The sequence below is a fragment of the Schistocerca gregaria genome, chromosome 8 (genome assembly GCF_023897955.1).
Source record: "Schistocerca gregaria isolate iqSchGreg1 chromosome 8, iqSchGreg1.2, whole genome shotgun sequence".
Classification (NCBI taxonomy): domain Eukaryota; kingdom Metazoa; phylum Arthropoda; class Insecta; order Orthoptera; family Acrididae; genus Schistocerca; species Schistocerca gregaria.
In genome coordinates, this window is record NC_064927.1 from 308,356,106 (window position 1) to 308,375,185 (window position 19,080).

The 19,080-nt window shown below is 43.9% G+C and overlaps 1 protein-coding gene across 1 annotated transcript in view; it reads left to right on the top strand.

The window, feature by feature from the left end:
* The first annotated feature begins 2,896 nt into the window (after window positions 1-2,896).
* LOC126285162 (odorant receptor 59a-like) overlaps window positions 2,897-19,080 on the top strand; it is a 103,207-nt gene continuing 87,023 nt past the window's right edge. Inside the window, exons 1-2 of the mRNA XM_049984473.1 lie at window positions 2,897-3,148; window positions 9,613-9,753. Coding sequence (XP_049840430.1) covers window positions 2,897-3,148; window positions 9,613-9,753 — 393 coding nt within the window. The remainder of the gene's footprint in view (window positions 3,149-9,612; window positions 9,754-19,080) is intronic.

Genomic DNA, 19,080 nt, shown 5'->3' on the forward strand with positions numbered 1-19,080 from the left:
CAATTTCCAGGAGTGTATAAACGGTCAAGACGCAGCACGTCGATACCAAAACAAGTACACTCACAGACACCGACCACATCACACATTTCAAGGGATTTATGTGATCATGGGTCAAAGGGGAGGTTTCATATCTTTGAAGTATTAATGAATTACTGTGCTGATAAATCTCTTACATTATTTGATTTTCAAACAGCTGAGCAGAACTGAACGTACTCAGGCATTTCGCTCTTTACGTATTCTGATCAACATTAAACTGACACACAACAGTTTTAGCGCAACGAAATCTGACTTTCAAAAATCCCTACAAAAGAATGGCCCTGACTAAAAATAACCTATACCTTTCATGAATCACTTACCTCACAAAAATCTTCGTTCCTCGAACTAGTGCAATACGGCGAGCGCCACTACTGCCAGCTAAATAGAAGATTCTAACTACTGAAAGCACTAACTACTGATAGGCATAGTCAGCAAATGAAAGATTTTGATAGAGGACAAATGGTATTTACCTTAAGAATGTTCCAAAGTCATCATATATATATCAGTTCATGATATCCAATATTACAAATTTACTGTCTCTGATAACTTCGTAGAACAGACAATAACTTCTACGAGATTATGGAATAGGAAGCAAACTTTTGCAAGCCATTAAAGGTCTTTACATGGGTAGTCAGGCAGCAGTTAGAGTTGACGGTAAATTGAGTTCATGGTTCAGAGTAGTTTCAGGGGTAAGACAAGGCTGCAACCTGTCTCCTTTATTGTTCATATTATTTATGGATCATATGTTGAAGACAATAGACTGGCTGGGTGAGATTAAGATATGTGAACACAAGCAGTCTTGCAAATGCGGATGACTTAGTTGTGATGGCAGATTCGATTGAAAGTTTGCAAAGTAATATTTCAGAACTAGATCAGAAATGTAAGGACTATGGTATGAAGATTAGCATCTCCAAAACGAAAGTAATGTCAGTGGGAAAGAAATATAAACGGATTGAGTGCCAAATAGGAGGAACAAAGTTAGAACAGGTGGACGGTTTCAAGTACTTAGGATGCATATTCTCACAGGATGGCAACATAGTGAAAGAACTGGAAGCAAGGTGTAGCAAAGCCAATGCAGTGAGCGCTCATCTACGATCTACTCTCTTCTGCAAGAAGGAAGTCAGTACCAAGACTAAGTTATCTGTGCACCGTTCAATCTTTCGACCAACTTTGTTGTATGGGAGCGAAAGCTGGGTGGATTCAGGTTACCTTATCAACAAGGTTGAGGTTACGGATATGAAAGTAGCTAGGATGATTGCAGGTACTAGTAGATGGGAACAATGGCAGGAGGGTGTCCACAATGAGGAAATCAAAGAAAAACTGGGAATGAACTCTATAGATGTAGCAGTCAGGGCAAACAGGCTTAGATGGTGGGGTCATGTTACACGCATGCGAGAAGCAAGGTTACCCAAGAGACTCATGGGTTCAGCAGTAGAGGGTAGGAGGAGTCGGGGCAGACCAAGGAGAAGGTACCTGGATTCGATTAAGAATGATTTTGAAGTAACAGGTTTAACATCAGAAGAGGCACCAATGTTAGCACTGAATAGAGGAACATGGAGGAATTTTATAAGGGGCTATGCTCCAGACTGAATGTTGAAAGGCATATTGAGTCTTAAATGATGATGATGATGACTGTCTCTGATGGACACACGTCCAGATCATCCGCTCTCAAAATTCCGCTATCTCTCTCCCCCCACATCCACCACTGCTGACGGCTCACCTCCAATTGCGCAACCCTACGCTACGCATTGTTCACATCCAACTGCTCAACACTACAATGGCGAATATTCCAACAATGCCAACCAGCCACAGACTGCACACAGAACAGCCAGTGATCTTCATACAGAGCGCTAGGTGACGTTACCAACATAAAAACCTAAACAGCCTACTTACAAGCTACTTAACTTAAGATTCCGTGTGTTGTGGTAAAAGCTCTCCTATATAGTCTACTTTAGCCTCACTGCTGATGAAGTACAAAGTCCGCTCCATAGAAATAGCAGTGAGGCTAAAGTGGACTATATAGTATCATGTTCACTACAGGCTGTCTGATTCTATGCTAGAGGCTGTGACTGCAGCTCCGTCTCAGTGACATGCTAGAACTGACACGACGTACAGACTCGAACTATTTTGAGCTAACTGGAACTAAATGGACTAAGTGGCCCTCCGGTCCGCGACGGCGACCCCATATACTGGTGGCCGAAAGGGCGTTGGCGGCATGTTTCCAGCAAGTCTGTCATTGGCCTCAGTCAATCTTCTTGTGACCTCTATGTCGCTTGGTGTGCTGGCGCCAGCTTAACGACAGAGCAATTACTATCCAACGGAGGCCTCTTTGAACATCTGTTGTGACATGGATGCAATGCAGGTCTGTTTTGTGTTCTGGGATTATTTGTTGTTATTGCTCACACACTGTCCATTTCCAGACACATGTTCACAGAACAGTTTTTCCTCCGTTTCCGCTCATGAGTCTATATCTGTCCCTGCAGTTTGTCAGTTTTATTAATGTTCACCTTCTCTGGAGGACATCTAACATTGCTGTAAGTCAGTAATGAGCCGAATAACTGCTCGCGTAAGGGCTGGAGGGGGACGAAAGCGTTATTGACTTGCTCAACTTGTGAAGCTCTTTCTCTTAACTAAATCATCCAGTTCTTTTGAAACTGTAATCGTTTGTTTGTCTGTACATATACATCACATCTACCAAATTCCGTCCCATTTGGAAAATCCCTTCATGGTGCGTCGTTTCTTTATCTTAGGGTGTATATATGAGTTTCGGTCGTCTCTGACGTGAACCTCCTTCCCATCCTGCCCACACGCCACCCCGCTCCCTGCGCTCAGCTACGCATGTTCCCAGAGACGCTGCCAGATGGAGTGCAGCCAGAAGGACGCAGTGTGGCCACTGAGCGCCGTCCAGCGGGGCCTGCGGCTTCTGGGTCTCTGGTCCCCGTCCGAGGACCGGCGGCTCCCGCAGCTGTTGGCGCTGTGCTGTGTGCTGGCCGCCCACGTCTTCCTGCTGCTGACCAACAACGGCAGCCTCATCATGGACACGCCGTCGGACCTGCCGCAGCTCTCCTTCACCGCCTACAACTCACTCACCGTCATCGGTCTCACGGCAAAGGTCAGCCGCTGGAGCACTGCTACCTGGAGCACGTCACTAACTTCTGAAGCAAAATTTTGCATTGGCTCCTGCATACTCTGATGCACGTGTTCTTACTCTGAGCGTCAAGTAATGCATCGACAAGAAAGCACACTGAAGAGACAAAGGGTTTTGGAGCATATACTCTTTTCAAACATTATGAATCACCATTAGGGAATGATCTATTGACACGTAATCAGCATGGTTTCAGAAAACATCGTTCTTGTGCAACACAGCTAGGTCTTTATTCGCACGAAGAAATGGCCGCTATCGACAGGGATCTCAAGTTGATTACGTACTTCTAGATTTCCGGAAAGCTTTTGGCACCGTTCCTCACAAGCGACTTCTTATCAAGCTGCGGGCCTATGGGGTATCGTCTCAGTTGTGCGACTGGATTCGTGATTTCCTGTCAGGAAGGTCGCAGTTCGTAGTAATAGACGGCAAATCATCGAGTAAAACTGAAGTGATATCGGGTGTTCCCCAGGGAAGCGTCCTGGGACCTCTGCGGTTCCTGATCTATATAAATGACCTGGGTGACAGTCTGAGCAGTTCTCTTAGGTTGTTCGCAGATGATGCTGAAATTTACCGTCTAGTAAGGTCATCCGAAGACCAGTATCAGTTGTAAAGCGATTTAGAAAAGATTGCTGTATGGTGTGGCAGGTGGCAGTTGACGCTAAATAACGTTGGAATTAGATTACTCTATAAATAGTACAATTCTCAAGGCTGTCAATTGAACTAAGTACCTGGGTGTCAAAATTACGAACAACTTCAGTTGGAAAGACCACACAGATAATATTGTGGGGAAGGCGAGCCAAAGGTTGCGTTTCATTGGCAGAACACTTAGAAGATGCAACAAGTCCACTAAAAAGACAGCTTACACTACACTCGTTGTTCCTCTGTTAGAATGTTGCTGCGTGGTGTGGGATCCTTACCAGGTGGGATTGACGGGGGACATCGAAAGGGTGCAGAAAAGGGCAGCTCATTTTGTATTATCACGTTAAAGGGGAGAGAGTGTGGAAGATATGATATGCAAGTTGGGATGGAAGTCATTAAATCAAAGACGAATTTCGTCGCGGCGAGATCTATTTACGAAATTTTAGTCACCAACTTTCTCTTCCGAATGCGAAAATATTTTGTTGAACCCACCCTTCATAGGTAGGAATGATCATCAAAATAAAATAAGAGAAATCAGAGCTCGAACAGAAAGGTTTAGGTGTTCGTTTTTTCCGCGCGCTGTTCGGGAGTGGAATGGTAGAGAGATAATATGATTGTGGTTCGATGAACCCTCTGCCAAGCACTTAAATGTGAATTGCAGAGTAATGAAACTGGTACACCTGCTTAATGTAGTGTAGGGCACCCGCAAGAACGCATAAGTGCCGCAACACGACGTGGCATGGACTTGACTAATGTCTGAAGTAGTGCTAGAGGGAAATGACACCATGAATCCTGCAAGGCTGTCCATAAATCCGTAAGAGTACGACTGAATGGAGATCTTTGCTGAACAGCACGTTGCAAGGTATGCCAGATATACTCGATAATTTTCATGACTAGGGAAGCTGGTGGCCAGCGGAAGTGTTAAAATACAGAATAGTGTTCCTGGAGCCACTCTGTAGCAGTTCTGGACCTTTGGGGCGTCGCATTGTCCTGCTGTAATTGCCAAAGTCCGTCAGAATGCACAATGGACATGAATGGATGCAGGTGATCAGAAAGGATGCTTACGTATGTGTCATCTGTCAGAGTCGTATCTAGACATATAAGGGGTCCCATATCACTCCAACTGCACACTCCCAACACCATTACATAGCCTCCACCAGCTGGAACAGTCCTCTGCTTAGATGCAGGGTCCATGGATTAATGAGGTATTCTCCATACCCGCACATGTCCATCCGCACGATACAATTTGAAACGAGACTCTTCCGATCAGGCAACACGTATCCTATCATCAACAGTCCAGTGTCAGTGTTGATGGGTCCAGGCGAGGCGTAAAATTTTGTGTCGTGCAGTCATAAAGGGTATACCAGTAGACCTTTGGCTCTGAAAGCCCATATCGATGATGTTTCGTTGAAACGTTCGCACGCTGACACTTGCTGATGGCCCAACATTGAAATCAGCAGCAATTTGTGGAAGCATTGCACTCCTGACACGTTGAACGATTCTCTTCAGCCGTCGTCGATCCCGTTGTTGCAGGATCTTTTTCCGGCAGCAACGATCTCGAAGATTTGATGTTTTACCCGATTACTGATATTCACACTACGGTCGTGAAATGGTCGAACAGGAAAGTCCTAACTTCATCGTTACCTCGGAGATGCAGTGTGCAATCGCTCGTGCGCCGACAATAACACTACATTCAGACTCATTTAAATCTGGATAACCTGCCTTGTAGCAGTGGTAACCGATCTAACAACTGTGTCAGACACTTCCTGTCTTACATGGGGGCTGCCGACCGTAACGCCGTATTCTGCCTGTTTTCATATATATGATTTCTCTTTCCTTTTCACTCACATATCTGCAGACAAATGTCACGAAATGAGTGAAAGACTTAATACTTCTGATAAAAAAATGATAAACGTAAATCACCCAAACCAGACATCACGCAATATCCCGCATGTGTAAACTTAGAAATCGTTACCAGAGTCATAGACTACCTAGATTCCGGAATACCCCTTATAACCCAATGTTGATCACTTAACACCATGGAAATACGCTATTCAAGCTGCACATTCCTCCAATGTTGTAAATAAACCCCACGAATCTGAATATTATTATGCAGTGGTTGGTTGTCCGAACTAAAGTGAAGAGAACCTATCTTCTTAACTGCAATCTAATGGCACTGTGGCGTCGATGTACTCTTATAAAGTTGTAAAGTCCCCCATAACGAAGCGGAGTTGCACAATATGCTCACCAATCTCTTGTCATCTCAATGGAGGTGAAGAATGGGTCAGCACCAGATCTGCACCAAGCAGGAATCTGCGGACCGCGCTAAGTCAGCGGGACGTTGTCCCATCGCAGTACGCCAGAATGACAGTCACCTCACGAACCGATACGTGAATCCGCCTCTAAGACGACCAATTCCAGAGTGTTCACGATCATGCGTTTCTGCATTCGACTCCCCTGTCTGCGCCAGCACTGCAGCGAAAACCGATCAGGAAAAATAATATTTACTTCTGTCCAATGACGCGAAACTGCAGTGTCAAATAATTTCCCACCATGGAATATATCAATTATTTTGTGTTCCAAAAATGAACAGCAGAGAAAGAAGTGATGACACATTCTGCAGGACCTGACCATCATTTTGCAGGACAATGCTCAAGCACATACAGTGCAAGCTGTCACTGATTTGTTTGACTGATGGGGCTGCTAAGTGCTACACTATCTACTGCAGTCCCCTGACTTAAGCCCTCGTGGGTTCAACTCGATTTCTAAACTGAAGGAAACACTTCACGGCTAAAAATTCGTCGGGTAATAGACCGCGTCGCTCGAACTGTTAACGCAACTGGCACTGCTAAGAGTATCCTGCGACTTCCACATCGCTGGCAACGCGTTTTACACAATGCTGGTGACTACTTTGGAGGTCAGTAAAACTTTGAAACACTTGTCTATTTTGTGCAAGCTGTAAATAAATAGTTGCCACTACTAAAGCTCCGACCCTCGTAAAACAAAGTTAAATCTATATTTGATGTCAACAAATATCTCTTCTTCAGAAACGCTTTCCTTCCCATTACTACTCTACGTTTTATATCCTGTCTATTTCGGCCGTCATCAGTTATTATGGTGTCCAAATAGCAAAACTTATCTATTACTTGAAGTGCCTCGTTTCCTAATCTAATTCCCTCAGCATCACCTAATTGAATTAGAGAACATTCCATTATAATTGTTTTGCTCTTGTTAATATTCATTTTATATCCTCATTTCAAGACAGTATCCATTCCGTTCAATTGCTCCCCCACGTCCTTTGCTGCTTTTGACTGAATTACAATATCATCGGCAAACATCAAAGTTTTTATACCTGTTACCTGGCCTTTAATTCCTACTCCAAGTTTTTCTTTGGTTTCCTTTACTGCGTGTTTAATATACAGTCTGAATAACATCGGCGATGGCTACAACCATGTGCCGGCCGAGGTGGCCGAGCGGTTCTAGGCGCTACAGTCTGGAACCGCGCGACCGCCACGGTCGCAGGTTCGAACACTGCCTCGGGCTTGGATGCGTGTGATGTCCTTAGTTTAGTTAGGTTTAAGTAGTTCTAAGTTCTAGGGGACTGATGACCTCCGATGTAAAGTCCCATATTGCTCAGAGCCATTTGAACCACATTTTTTTTTTTTTTACAACCATGTCTCGCTCCCTTCTCAGCTACTAGTTCCCTTTCATGTTCTTCGATTCTTATAACTGTCGTCTGGTTTCTGTACAAGTTGTAAATAGCCTTTCACTGCCTATATTTTACCCCTGCTGATTTTAGAATTTCGAACAGAGTATTACAGTCAACGTTGCCAAAAGCTTTCTCTGAGGCTCAAATGCTATAAACGTACGTTTACCTTTCCTTAACCATTATAGAGAAGTAGTCCGGCCATATTGTGTCGCCTGTTTCTACATTTCTCCAGAATTCGAACCGCTCTTCTCCAAAGTCTGCTTCTATCAGTTTTTGCTTTCTGTAAAGAATTAGTATTGTCATTTTGCAACTATAACTTATTAAACTGAAAGTTCAGTAATATTCACGCCTGTCAGCACTTGCTTTCTTTGGAATTGGAATTTTTATATTCTTCTTATAGTCTGAGGATGTTTCGCCTGTCTCCTACATCTTGCACACCAGATGGAAAAGTTTCGTCATGGTTGGCTCTCCCAAAGCTATCAGTAGTTGTATCTTCCACTCCTGGGGCCTATCGGTGCTCTGTCAAATTCTTCTCGCAGTGTCAAACGTCCCTTCGTCTACGTCCTCATTCACTCCTATAATGCTGCCTTGTCGTTTTGCACTTCCTGTCAGTACCATTCTATAGACCCTTGAATTCCCTTCCACCTGCCTCATTTACTGCATTTTTATATTTTCCCCTTTCATGTTCAAATGTGTGTGAATTCCTAAGGGACCAAACTGCTGAGGTCATCGGTTCCTAGACTTACACACTACTTATACTAACTTATGCTAAGAACAACTCACACTCATGTTCGAGGGAGGACTCGAACCTCCGGCGGGAGGGACCGCGCAGTCCGTGACAGGGCGCCTCAAACCGCGAGGGCTCTTTGCGCGGCTGTCCTTTCATTATTTAAATTGAATACCTCCTGTGTTATAAGGATTTCTACTAGGCCTTGTCTTTTTACTTATTTGATCCTCTACTGCCTTCACTATTTCATCTCTTAAAACTACCCACTCGTGTTCTACTGTATTCCTTTCCTCTGCTCCTGTCAATCGCTGCCTAATGCTTCCTCTGAAACTCGCAACCATCTCTGGTTCTTTCAACTTATCCAAGTCCCATCTCCATAATTTGCTAACTTTTTGCAATTTCGTCAGTTTTAATTTACAGTTCATAACCAATACATAGTGTTCAGAGTCCACATCTGTCCCGGGAAATGTCTTAAAATTTAAAATCTGATTCCTAAATACTATCTTACCACTACACAATCAATAAGAAACCTTGATGTGTCTCCAGTTCTCCTCCAAGTATACCTCCTTTCAGGATTCTTAAACCAAGCGTTAGCAATGATTAAACTCTGCTCTGTACAAAATTATACTTGGAAACTTCCTCTTTGATTTCTTTCCCTCGGTCCATATTCACTTACTGTTTCTCCTTTTCTTCCTTTTCCCAAAATCGAATTTCAGCCCTCCACCACAGTTAAATTTTGGGTCTCTCTTAATTATCTGAATAATTTCTTTTACGTCATCTTATATTTATGCAATCTCATCGTGTTTTATGTAATTTAATAATACACATCAAATGTTGCGTTATAGGCTTTTAACTCGAAGCCTTCTGTGAAATGCTGTTTTTACGGGTCAATTATCACAAACGCTCTCCTACTAGGCCCGCACGACAAGTTCAGCCTACCTGCCTATAGTTCCTAAAACCGACCGAGGTGGCACAGTGGACATTTAACTCGCCTAAAGCAGTACGACGGTTCAAATCACCAACTGGCCATCTAAATTCAGATTTGCCATGACTTCACTAAATCGCTTCGGCAAATTCTGGGATGGTTCCCTCGCAAAGAGGTTACGGCCAATATCCTTCTCCATCCTTCCCTGATCTCCGAGTTTGTGCTTCGTCTCTAATGACCTCGGTGTCGATGGGAGGTTAAACTCTAACTCTGTTTCTCCGGTTTTTACTAATCCCAAATACAGCCCTGCGTTTAAGTGTTCATCAGACTTGACGTTCCATCGAGAAATGTCACACTGCTGATGTAAACGCATGCTAACGCGTTAAGGTGTTGGCCCGCGACGCGCTGAGTGGGCGCCCTCGGCTGTGCAGGTGGTGTCTTTCCCGCTGGAAGGCGCCCGGCTGTCGCGGATGCTGCAGCTGCTGGCCGAGGCTCGCAGGCGCTTCCCCGACTCCGAGGGTCGCCGCGACCACCACCACCACATGGCCCTCAGGCTGCATCGCTTCCTGGAGGTATTCCTCTCTCCTGCAGGAGCAGCTCTGGGACTGAGCTGGTTACACCCGCCAGTGCGGCTGTGAAGGAGCCGTGCAGCTGCTGCATCTCTTTGACTTTCCTGACACCTGGCAACATTTTCTTTTCTCGGAAATGTCTTGTACCCCGTTTCATCCTAACCAAAACAATTATGCGTATTCGGATTTTACTTTCTTTCGTCCAGGATGACTCACAGTTGCTTGCAACTGACCTACAACGACTGCGCTCGTTCAGCGCTATTTGCTTCTCTTGTTTACTACCACTCAGCGCCAGTAGATCACAGAATCTGTAATCGAGTTTCGTAAAGGCGAAAGTATCCACGCCGTTATCAGGTTAGAAGCTCGTAATTAAATTAAACTGAGCTGTGTCAGCGATGATGACGGAACAATTTGAAGTGGAATGATCATATAAAATTAATTGTTGGTAAGGTGGGTGCCAGGTTGAGATTCATTGGGAGAGTCCTTAGAAAATGTAGTCCATCAACAAAGCAGGTGGCTTACAAAACATTCGTTCGACATATATTTGAGTATTGCTCATTAGTGTGGGATCCGTACCAGGTCGAGTTCACAGAGGAGATAGAGAAGATCGAAAGAAGAGCGGTGCATTTCGTCACAGGGTTATTTGGTAAGCGTGATAGCGTTACGGAGATGTTTAGCAAACTCAAGTGACAGACACTGCAAGAGAGGCGCTCTGCATCGCGGTGTAGCTTGCTGTCCAGGTTTCGAGAGGGTGCGTTTCTGGATGGGGTATCGAGTATATTGCTTCCCCCTACTTATACCTCCCGAGGAGATCACGAATGTAAAATTAGAGAGATTCGGGCGCGCACGGAGGCTTTCCGGCAGTCGTTCTTCCCGCGAACCATACGCGACTGGAACAGGAAAGGGAGGTAATGACAGTGGTACGTAAAGTGCCCTCCGCCGGACACCGTTGGGTGGCATGCAGAGTATAAATGTAGATGTAAATGAAAAGGCTGAACTACTTTCCAAAGTGTTTCACGGGGGAAGACTGCATTATAGTTCCTCCTTTAAATCGCCACACGAACGACGAAGCCCCAAAGGGGCAGAAAAGAAACCGAAATGGGTCAACAGAGGAAAGGCCACTGAACCTGATAAGACACTAATTCGATTCTGCACAGAGTATCCGAAAGAACTTTCTCCTTTTCTAGCAGCAGTGTACCGTAGGTCTCTTGCGGAGCGAAGGGCTCCAACTGATTGGAAAAAAGGACAGGTAATTCCCGTTGTCAAAAAGGCTAGTCGAACAAACGCACGAAAGGCTGATGGCGGCCTGCCATCGAATTCTGGAACATCTTTTGTTCTTACGTATTACCACAAATCTCCTCTGTAGGAATCAACATGTATTCCGGAAACAACATGCAACCCAGCTCGCTCCGTTCGTCCACGAGAGCCAGAAAGCAGCAGATGCAAGCGCCGAGCTAAATGCCATCCTTCTTGACTTCCGGAAGACGTTCGATACTGTTCGTCGCTGTCGCCTGATGAACAAATTTCAAGCGCACCTAGTATCAGACCAATTGTGTGAGTGCATTGAAGAGTTTCTAACAAACAGAACACAGCAAGTCATTCTGAACGAAGAGAAGTCTTCAGACGTAAAAGTATAAGAGGCACTCAAATGATAACGAATCTGATCGAAAAAAGTAAGTAAAGTGTTTGTGATCTGAAAAGCAAACGGCATAATTGTTCATACGTTAACCCCACTGTGAGGCAGGCTGTTCCAATGCCTTCATGGAAAAATGTTTGCGGTTTCCTATAGAAACATGATTGTATCCAGGTGTGCATCTCTTCGTCCGTGGCGGTATCTGGATAGTTTGCGAAATCTGAAGCGTGCGAAGTCGAAACGCACATAAAAGTTGACGGACGGCATCATTCCGTCGTAGGACAGTGCCCGTCCACGTGTTGCCAAGATTTTTTCGACTACGCTGCCGAAGTTTCGTTGAGAAGTCCTTACACATCCTCCATACAGTCCCGATCTCTCCCCATACGATTTCCACATTTTTGGAGCCCTGAAGGAAGATACTTTTGTTATACTCCCAACTGATGGAAAAAAGTTGGGAGTATAACAAAAGGGTGATAATGGTTTTTATAGACATAGAAAAGGCATATGACTCAGTTGACAGGGAAAGACTCTGGGAAGAACTGAAGAAGATAGATATAGAAGATGGATACATTAATGTTATAAAGACAATGCACAGAGGCCGCAATTGTAGAATTAGAACACCATTGGGGAACTCTGAATACTTCGAAATAAGACAAGGACTTAAGCAAGGAAGTATTCTATCCCCTGTGCTTTTTAATGTTGTGATGGAGGGAATGAATAGGGCAGTTAAAGATATAGTAAACGAAAAAGACAAAAAGATGATTTTTGCAGATGATATGGTAATATGGGGTGATAAAGAGGTAGATGTACAGTTACAGGTTGATGCGTGGATGGAAATAATGAAAAGGTATGGATTAAAAATAAATAAAGATAAGAGTGAAGGTATTTGGAAGAGAGAAAGGAATCAATGGAAATATTACCTTGAATGGAGAACCCCTCAAAGTGGTAGAAAGTTTCACTTATTTAGGGAGTGAAATACCTAGGGATGGAAGAATAACTAACGAAATTAATAGGAGGTTACAGAACGGAGGCAATTTCTACCAAACAATAAAACATCTGATTTGGAATAATGAGGTTTCAGAAAGAGCAAAACTCCTTATGTATAAGAAGTATTACATCCCTATTGTCACCTATGTTGGAGAAACATGGACAATGACAGAAAGGGACTGGAGCAGACTGCAAGCAGGGGAAATGAAATTTCTCAGAGCAGTTAAGGGAAAAACAAGGATGGACAGAGTAAGGAATGTAGAGATTATAAAGGACCTCAAACAAGAAAGTATGAGAGAAGAAATTGAAAGAAAGAGATTAATATGGTATTGGCATGCTAAGAGGATGCATGGGTAGAGACTCCCCAAAATTATGGAAGAACTAAAGATGGATGGGAAAAGACCTCGAGGGCGCCCAATAAAACGATGGAAAATGGGAGTGAGAATATCTGTTGAAAGGAGAGGTGTGACCTGGCAGCAAGTGGAGGAAGAAAAGTGGTGGGAAGACCGAGCCAAATGGAGAGGACTCCTCAGCACCCAGACCCGGCAGCAGCTGGAGCGGGATTCGGATATAGATAGATAGAAGGAAGATAGTCGTGGCCGTCAATTTGCTTCGGACGAAGAGGTGCACACCTGGGTATAATCATGGTTTCGTAGGCAACCTCAGACATTTTTCCAGGAAGGCACTGGCAGTCTTGTACAGCAATAGGATAAATTATTAACAGGTATGGCGATTACTTTTGAAATAATAAACAGACCAATTACATTTCCCATCTCTCTAATTTTCATTTGACCGGCCCTTGTAACTTTGGGTGTGCCCCAAGCAACTCTTATAGCACAATTACTTTTCAAAATACATGTAAATAACTCAGTAGATAACGACAGAAGTTCAACGAGGCTTTTATAGAATGATGCTGGTGTATATAGAGAAATCACAATGCTAGAAAACGATAACGAAATGCAGGAAGATCTGTAGATGATCGACGCTTGGTTAACAGAGTGGAAATTGACCCTCTGCATAAACAGATGTAACGCACTGCGAATACGTAGAGAGAGAGAGAGAGAGAGAGAGAGAGAGAGAGAGAGAGAGAGAGAGAGAGACCGTTAATTGTGTAATAACGCAATTAAAGGACAAACACTGGTCACAGTTACATAAAATATCTAGAAGTAGGCGTACGGAAAATTTAAAACGGAACGGCCACATCAAATTGGTTCAAATAGCTCTGAGCACTATGGGACTTAACATCTGAGGTCATCAGTCCCCTAGAACTTAGAACTACTTAAACCTAACTAACCTAAGGACATCACACACATCCATGCGCAAGGCATGATTTGAACCTGCTACCGTAGCGGTCGCGCGATTCCAGACTGAAGCGCCTAGAACCGCTCGGACACACCGGCCGGCCACATCAAATTAATTGCGGGGAATGTAGATGCCAGACAGAGATTCGTTGGAAAAATCCTCAGGACACGTTGTCGATCTACAGACGAAGTAACTTACAAAATATTCGTTCAACCAATACTTGCATATTTCTCGTCATTCTGGAATCCATACGAGATAGAAGAGCACGCCGTTTCGTTACCGGTTCATTTAGTAAGCGCGAACGCGTCTCGAAGATGCTGAGCCAATTTGACTCGTTCCGCAGTATAACGGTCACCGTGAGAGTGATCAATGGAACACGTAACTAGCGAACTAACTCCAGTGGTAGATTCTGCAAGAGAGCCGTTCAGCATCACGTTATGGTCTCTTGCACCTACTTACATATCGCGAAAAGACCATGACGCTTATATCGGAGAGATTCGAGCGCACGTGGAGGTTTACCTGCAAATCTTCCGGCAAACCGTACGTGACTGGAGCAGGAAAAGTGGAAGGCAGACTGGTACACAAAGTAACTTCCGCCACACACCGTGAGATGGCTTGTGGTGGATAGATGTAGATCTGCGGGGAATTGTTGTTTCGAAAGTAACAAATAATGTTATACAGTCGACAATTATCAGTAATCTCACGTCTAAGCTTAGCAGTTTTTCGTGAGGTATGTACTAGCACGATTGTGCTGGTGGGCAAAGTTGTGTGCTCTCTCTCTATATCGCTGCTTTTTGTGTAGTTTTTATGGGTAATGGAAATGCCGTGTGGCTAGAGCCTCCCGTCAGGTAGACCGTTCGCCTGGCGCAAGCCTTTCAAGTTGACGCCATGTCGGCGACTTGCGTGTCGATGGGGATGAAATGATAATGATAAGGACAACACAACACCTAGTCCCTGAGCGGAGAAAATCTCCGACCCAGCCGGGCATTCAACCCGGGCCGTGAGGTATGACATTCTGTCGCGGTGCACACTCAGCTACCACGGCCGGAAGGCTTTGATACTCATTAACATGGTTGTATGTAGATTTAACAGATTACATATTAGTTCTCTCTTAGAAGATTCTGATTTGAAAGACGTTTTGTCACATACATTTTTGCCTTCTTCGTCAAATAATCCTCAAGTAGGCAAAGCATTACATGATGATCTTTTCGCCGAAGAAGTTCCTGAAGCGCAGAGATTTCCCACTGTGCCACAGAAATCGCCAGACAAAAGACCAGAAAGTGTTTTCATCAGTGTTGACGTTGAGCCAAAAAGTAAGTACAAATTTCATTCAAAATCAGGCTAGTCCAGCGATACGCTGGTACGATCTGCAGCCCCACAGCAGAAGACATTATGTTACAGGTGTGTCAACATGAGCACTGCAGGAGGTGCATAAAGTGAAACCAGTACTTTTATCTTTTAGAGGGAAATGATTGTTTCAAACTATTTCACAAAAAGTGAAGTAGTCTGCACCATATCTTTGTGATTAATAGATTTTTATGATGTAGAACATGAGACGTAAATGGTGTAACATTCTTCTAGCATTCCTAGTAAATATCTGTTACTGTTCCTCGTAATATCAGATATGTTACTAAGTTAGAGAACAAATAAACTAAAATAAACTCTGACCCACACGATTTTATTAGATGCTTTTCCATTAAATTTTTAGTGAATGATTTTCTTATATATTTTCCATCACCCAATACGCCAAATATTTAGAGAATACAACGTAAGTCAGCATTGTCTAGAAAGAAAAATCAGAGTGAAAAGGACTAGCACCTAGGGATATTCATAGCCACCGTAGTATCTCTTCCTTGTGTCACCTATGTTTCCACTTCCGGAACAACGCAATCATGGTGGACAGCAATGGAGCTACAGAAAAGATACTCAAGCACTTTGAAGCTTGCTGTACAATTTGCTAGACTTTTGTCGATTGCTTGCAGGGAATGGAGGAAGCAAGATCGGCACAGTCGCCTAGCAAATACAATGCTGTGGGGAAAACAGAAGGCAGAGGCAGGAACTTCATCCCGTAGTGCCGGCCGGCATTATATCCGTGCTTCGTAACGAGCAATTATGAAAGTAAAAGTGGTTCGTTTTACTATTTACTACATACTGCATGCACTGTTTGTGGCATATGTCATTTAAAACTCACAAATGTTTTTACTGAAATAGTCTTGATGGAAAAAAATTAGTAATAATGTTGACCGCGTTCACCAGCAGAACTAAAAAAAGGACAGCAAAACAGAATGCAAGTCATTACTGTAAAAAAAAAAAACGAGATAAGGAGTGAAAATATATTGGAGAATACGTCTACCCCTACAGATACTCCGCAATCCACCGTACGGTGCGTGGCGAAGGGCATCCTGTACCACTATTAGTCATTTCCTTTCCTGTTCCTCTCGCAAATAGAGCGAGGGAAAAATGGCTGTGTATATGACTCCGTAGGAGCCCTTACTTCTTCTGTCTTATCTTCTCGATCATTACACGAAAAATACGTTGACGGCAGTAGACTCATTCTGCAGTCAGATTTAAATCCAAGTTCTCTAAATTTTCTCAATAGTGTTCCTCGAAAAGCACGTCGCCTCCCCTCCAGGGATTCACATTTCAGTTCCCGAGGCAACTTCGTCATACTTGCGTGTTGTTCGAATCTACCGGTACCAAATCTAGTAGTCCGGGTCTGAATTGTTTCGATATTTTCCTTTAATCCGACCTAGTGCCAACATCCGGCTTGTTACAGAGTCACATGGCACAGCAGTAAAGCCTCACAGTAATGATTACGTAACACAAACTACCTTGTGTGTTTCAGCGCCAAGCTTATAACAGAGCGAGACAAACTACATCAGTAGAGGGCCCACGAGCATTTTTTCTATTCTCTGTATACCTATTCGATTGTGATAGTTTCAGTGTCGTGTCACATGTCGTCAACATGGTCCAGGTATAGGGGGCGCTCTGATCGTATACTCCAGTTTCATTGGCAAGGCACAAAGAAATATGTGATGGGTTACTGTTCTTGATCACCAAAAATTTGCGTCAATGTTTCGGATTGAGTTCTTTAGGTCTTTGTGGTGCTTCGTGGTGTGAAAGAATGAGACAGGCTATCTCCAACGATATAAAAAAAGCCTTCTTCACCTCCATGATTCACCGGTTCTTTCGTTTACCTTTGTCCGTCTATGGAATACGCAAAGGACCCAGTATTTTAAAGCTGAGTGCAATAGACAATGGTTTTTCTGTAAATGGTGTTATGCGCCCGTACAATAGACTAAAGAAATAAAAAGCAAATAGTAGGCAAATGCACACTCAGCCAGAGAACAGCAATAATAAAGGAAGAATGAAGACCATCTCAATGCAGTTTCACGGCATATGTCCCAGCAAATAGATACATGTTTCAGAAAATCTAAAGTTAGATGTGGTTTTCAAGTTAACAACACTTTAAAAGTTCGCGTAAAACGTAAGTTGAGAAGTGCACACGACATTTAATGGCTGTGGTGTACACAAGAGCGCATGTAATAACTGCGATAAGGATTGGATCGGCCAAACCGGCAGCTCTTTTAATGTACGTTTTAAACAGCATTTACGGTCTTTGGATTGCATTTTACTGACCATACCATAGAGAACAGTAGAAAAGTATGCGTATTCTCCACAGAGCGCAAAACGCCATACTCTCGATTTACTGGAAGAGTCTGAAATTTACGAAGCCAGAAAACAAGAGCCAGCAAACGTAATCAATGGGCAGCCAGACTTTGCACCCAGTGCCTGCTTTGCTTTGATGTTTTACAGTATTTTTTTTCTTTATTGCAATTTCATCCGCTCCCCCAAGCCCCATGTAGGAGGGGTGCGGGGAGGTGGGGTTACGAGGGTGGGCTGGCAGCCGTACAAATAGCCCGCTCTTCAGCCAGTAGTCATTAGTCTCAACCTTAGACGCTAAAACTAAAATACAAGGAGACATTTTTACTAAGAATATAGATTATTTAAAAAGGTGATATGAATGGGAGATGCATAAATAATATAATGCTGTCTTAACGAACTGTTTAAAAACAGTGACAAAAATGTGGACAGACAGCACAGTTAAAACTACTTGAGAAACACTAAAAAAGCGCTTGAAAAACGTGCTACACGACAGAAGATACAATGACCATTAAAAATGGGACCGAGCGAGGTGGCACAGTCGCTAGCGCACTGGACTCGCACTCGAGAGGACGACGGTTCAAACCTGCGTCCGGCCATCCTGATTTAGGTTTTCCGTGATCTCCCTTAATCGCTTCAGTCCGATGACGGGATGGTTCCTTTAAAAGGGCATGGCCGACTTCATTCCCCATCCTTCCCTAATCCGAGTGGACCGATGATCTCGCTGTTTGATTTCCTTCCCCAAATCAACCAACCAACCAATTAACCAACCAGTCAACCTAAAAACGGAACACCGTGCACTTTCACCAACATTGGAAAAGGATCTGCCCTGCGATGGAAAATTGTAGATTAAAGGAAGGATCGGTATGGAAAGAGATAGGAGAGTGGTGGTTATGAGGACTGAGGACTAAGGACTGGTAAGAGATGATGACGAGAGAGGGGTGACTGTGAGGGACAAGGTGACATGGGTAACTGTTATTGCGATATATAGGAAGGAAAGGAAAATAGGGTGGGAGCGATAGGGAAGGGGAAAAGGAGGAGGTGTGGGAGGAGAGGAACCTTTGGTGGGGTTGATAGGTTAGGGTGGAGTAAGTGTTGCTAGGTCGGGTATGCGTGGCGTAGAGTTCACAGTCCAGGAGAGAGGGGCGGTTAAAATTTTTTCCAGAGAGGACTTCGAGGATGTGTAGGTGAAGGGTTGGTGGAATATGTAGGTCTAGGCATGGCAGCACACTCGGATTGGAAAGGAGAAGAGGCACAATAGGATTGTTGGAGTCGAGTTCATGGATGGTGTAGATTATTCGGAGGCGATCAGTATGAATGAACAGAGGTGGGAATTTGACAAATTGGTACGGGATCCTTGTAGGGGAAGGTAAGTGGATGTGGAAAGCGAGGCGGGGAACAAGGCATTCAAGGATCTGGAGGGACTTACAGAACTTAGGAGCGGTGGATATCCAAGCAACATATGGATGGCAAAAGATGGGATGGATCAGGGATTTGCATGTGTGGAGGGAATAGCCCCCTGTTCAGCCAGTTAGTAATTTTAGTCTATTGTGGGCTTTCTGTTGGATGGTTAGTAGGTAAGCTTTCCATGTTAGTTGCCAGTCGAAGGTCAGTCCAAGGAATTTTAGTGTGTTAGCTGCATGGGACATTGTAAATGGGGAGGTAGAAGTCATGGAGACGGAATATGCGTGTAGTGCATCTTATAATTATTGTCTGGGTATTGGAGGGGTTAATCTTTAGGAGAC